The 4,420-nt window shown below is 35.8% G+C and overlaps 1 protein-coding gene across 1 annotated transcript; it reads right to left on the bottom strand.

Moving 5' to 3' along the window:
- Positions 1-1,651: 1,651 nt before the first annotated feature.
- LOC143603683 (uncharacterized) lies at positions 1,652-2,917 on the bottom strand. The gene is made up of 5 exons (XM_077080418.1): positions 2,836-2,917; positions 2,105-2,754; positions 1,934-2,023; positions 1,745-1,837; positions 1,652-1,672 (listed from the first exon to the last, which is right to left on the bottom strand). The coding sequence occupies exons 1-5, from the start codon at positions 2,915-2,917 to the stop codon at positions 1,652-1,654; spliced, it is 936 nt and encodes a 311-aa protein (XP_076936533.1).
- Between the last annotated feature and the right edge of the window lie 1,503 nt (positions 2,918-4,420).

Here is a 4,420-nt window from a genome sequence, read left to right as displayed (position 1 = left end):
CCCATTTCCAGCAGTACCCATATTCGACCCATTTCCCAACCAACCAGACCCGTGACAAGTCAAGTATCAACCCATACTAGAAAAATACCACATTTTGCCAGAATCCTATATGACCCCTGACCCGTCAAGTATCGACCAATGCTAGAAAAACATCACATTTTGACCAAAACCCTATTTGACCCGTTTTCATGCCAACCCGGCCGTGACCCGCCAAGTTCCGATCCATACTAGATAAACATCACATTTGAGCGAAACCCGACCCATTTCCCAACCCGATTAATGAATTTATTGATGACTCATTAAGTTAGCATTAAGCAAAATCCACATAACCAAAACCAATAGTAAGGTAATAATTTATTATAAAAATCAGTTTAAAATACTTACATTTTGAAGGAAAGAACTAATCTCCTCTTCAGTAAGGCCTTCCTCTTCCTCCTCTGCAGTTTCTTCCCAACCCATGGCTCGTAAAAGCCGGGCCTCTTCTTCCTCTGAATAAAGAATAACATCAGGGCCTGAACGGGCCTTACCATTAACACAAGATGCCATGGGCTCACCACCAGTATCATCACCATTGCAGGTCAGATCAACCTTAGTCTCAGTCTCAGTCTCACTGGACTGGTCAGCAACAGTTGACCCCGGTCCACCCTCACGAGCAGCCACGGGTTCATCACGGTTTTCACTGGGTTCACTAGAAGACGTGTTACTATAACTCATGGATTTCTTCCTCATAAGGTTAAAGAAGTTGCTTCGGCTCTGAGCATGTAATGAGGGTTTCTTCTCCAAATTAGCAACAGTTGGGCCGTTTTTCAGTGGAGCAGGTCCAACAGCAGGAGGGTTATTTGGTAAGTTGGTACCGACACCTGTTGGGCTCAAACTATCCTTTGCAGTGGGTGTTGTACTGTTCCGTTCTCGTGAGGGTTTGAGGATGAGAAGTTTTCCCACAGTAGATGGCTTTAAAACATCAGGCTTCACAGTAACAGATTTTGCAGTGTTTGGGTTATTGGTAAGGTGAGAACTTTGAAAGTGTGATTGTCCAATTTTCAATTTTTGTTTATCAGAAGAGCTCAAAGCCTAAAATATACCAAAACAAGCAACAAATTCAGGTCTTGTGATCACATTTGATACTTTTCTAGTATTGAAATTGAATTAAACATAAACTTGAATGAAGGGATTAAGTTAAAACTTAAAAAGCCTAGTAAATTACAACTAAGGAATCTAAAGTCATACTCATAAGTAACAAAGTCTACAAGTATGAAATATAAATAAAACTACATAACCATATATACATTATTCACTTGATTTCCACTTACCAATTTGCCACAGCGTTCAAAATTCCTTCAGTTCGTATTCTTTGCATGTATAATTTACTTTGTTTAATCTATCCTCACCATAACTATACATACATCTTCCAGCATTATATAACTTCAAAAGGTGATTTTATAAATAAACATTGCACGTTAGAGAAAATATTTAAGGGGTGCTTGGGATTTTCTTATTTGACTCCCTTATAACTTTTCCCATAAGTTAATAAGTTACAACTTGGTAAGTTATTAACTTATACCCTCATAATAACACACAATACCAAACATTTTTTAACTTTTCCAAAAGTTAATGTCATAAGTTGCTTAAAAGAATTTGCTCTATATCCAAATTAAAGTATTTCCAAATAGTTCTACATTACAAATGTGCATAAAAGAAGTCGGCAGTTATTTACCAAAAATTGAAGCCTGGAGACTTTACATACCATATAATCATTGTTACCAACATAAAAGTAGTGTAAATGATGTCCAAAAAAGGTATAAACATGTATTGAGCCCCACACAAGGAAGCATATCAACTATTACAAGATCAAAATAAGGTAATCTATAAACTTTGTAAAACAGAAACCAAACTGTATATTATGTATGGGCTACGAAAAACAATAAACGCTTACCGATGTTTTAGACATAGAAGGAGTCATGGGAATTAATTGTCTGGATTGCTTAACAGCAAGCTCTTCAAGCCTTTGAGTTCCCACAGTCAACTACAATGAATAAAAAACTAAATGTAAATATATATGCTTATGATCATAAATTTACTATTTTCAGTTTTATGCAATAAATACCAGAGGAGGAGTCTGAGTTCTTGGAGGACCATGAGCCAAAGTTTCAGCCATGTTTCGTCCACCTGTCACACCTGCAGCTCCAGAAACCGAAGCCGACTGCACCAGCGGTGCAACCGATGAGCCATTTCCATTACTACCAACAATCACAGGCACCTCAGCCAGAGCCGAGGTCCACCCATCCCCACCAATCACACCCGAGTTACCAACTGGCAGACTCTGAATCGCTGATGTCACCTTCCCTATATCATTATCCACTCCAAGAGACGGAAAATCCCTCTCAAAAGAAGCTTTTTTCACTATACCCAAATCACTCCCTCCCTTTGCGGGCCCAGACTCGACACGTTTACCAGGTAAACTTGAATGTGACCGTCTTAACCCGTTTTTACCAAACCTAGTAGGCAAAATGTTACCTAACGGGTCAGAATAATCGACACGCCTACTTTCTAACCTTTCCTTATTTCTAAACTCAAAAATGTCCTTATCCCGATCCCGAACGCGGTCTCGATCACGACCCCTGTCGCGTTGGTTACGGTTAAAACTACTGTAAGATCTTGAATGAGCCGAACCGTTATTAATAGAAGCACGGTGAAAAGGTCCTAAATCTTTTTCCAATGTCTTGTTTCTCACTGTTTTCGAACCACCTTGTTCATCTACATCAATACAAGAATTAAATGACTATTCATAAAAATGTAACTTAAAAACAATCAAACAAAAATGAATAAAAGAATTACCAGAATGCAATGAAGATGACGCGCTCGAGCCTCCACTATTCTTTAACCATTCGGGTACAAATGTAGGCTCAGTTTTGTCCATAATTAGTACCGGGCATCATAAGAAACTAAAAAAAATGTTCTAAACTGCATCAATACTGATTCCAACCAACCAAGAAAGTAATGTTGCCTTCTCTTCTCTTCTAACCAACCCGTTAACCCGTAAACGAATCCGAAACTATCACCTACACTCTAATTTCAGTTTCAAATCCCCATGATGAACACAAACCCTAAATATTCATCACCAAAATTGAACCCTTTGTGAATGGATTATTTAAAATTAAGAAACCCTAGAACCCAAATTAGCAGAAAGTGACGGAGTTAGGGTTTATCCGTCAAACGTAAAATCGTCAAAAACAGAGAGTGGTTAACCCTAACGAAATTCCGCCTAAAAAACCCTAAAACGGCGCCTATTATATTATATTATATCAATCAGCCGGATTGATTATTAGAAATTAATAACAAGGAAAACGATGAATTTGAATTGGGTTAATTATTATTATTATTATTATTATTATTATTATTATTATTATTATTATTATTATTATTATAGAGATGTAATGAGAGAGTGTGTGTGTGATTAATAACCAACCCTAACCGCTTTCAATAAACTGATTGCAAGAAGATATTATTATTATTATCGCAGTGTTTGTGTTTGTGTTTGTGTGTGTGTTTGGGGAAGAAGAAGAAGAAGAAGAAGAAGAAGGGATTGTGAAGGTTGGTGTGTGTGTTTGTTTATATATATATATAATTATACAATTGATTTCAAATAGGTTTTATTAACCCTAATTTTACTATTTGTGTTTTGTGTTTTGTGTTTGTGTTGTGTGAACTCGTACCACTCCCAATCAAACCCTAATTGGTTATTAGAATTATCTATCAACAAAATTTAATATTGTTTAATTGTACCATTGTGTTACGACTTACAATCGCCTAGTAGTCTGGAACGCTCACAAACAAGCCCGTCATCTTGTTTAAAACTACGGTTTGTGTCCCATTATTGCAAATTAAACGAATTCTCGTGTTAATATTGGTGATCTCGACATGTTATGTACCCAAAGGTAGCCTATTACTTTTATTTATCCAATCACATTCTTCAACATAACTGTTTTCTATCGAACATCAATCTATTTCTTGATTTTCAAATGGACCAAATCATGATAAAGCAAACGGCATAAAAATTATAGCCATTTCGTTTGAACATTAGCGGGTATTCGTACAACTCCAAATACAAAACATGAAAATTGTTGAAAACAGGGATTACATTTTGTATAAAATGTTCAAGATGTATAATAATCAAAAATAAGTAGCATTATAGTTTTTTTTATGATTATTATAGATAATTAGTTACAAGTAATACCATTCCTAATCTTTTGTTGTAAAAATAGCATTGCTAGTATGGATAATAGTTGATGCAATGATGAATCCATCGTGACATATCTAGACAAAAAAGTCAATGCAATCAATCAAGCTAAGAGAAAAAAATTATGTATTCACTGAAAATGCATAAATTAATAAACGCCATATTAGATATGATAAAAAAAAA

The sequence above is a fragment of the Bidens hawaiensis genome, unplaced genomic scaffold (assembly GCF_021521415.1).
Source record: "Bidens hawaiensis isolate Kalapana, Puna unplaced genomic scaffold, B.hawaiensis_p1.1 tig00062431_1, whole genome shotgun sequence".
Taxonomy (NCBI): domain Eukaryota; kingdom Viridiplantae; phylum Streptophyta; class Magnoliopsida; order Asterales; family Asteraceae; genus Bidens; species Bidens hawaiensis.
Note: the sequence above shows the minus strand (reverse complement) of the source record. Positions and strands in the feature narration are given on the sequence as shown.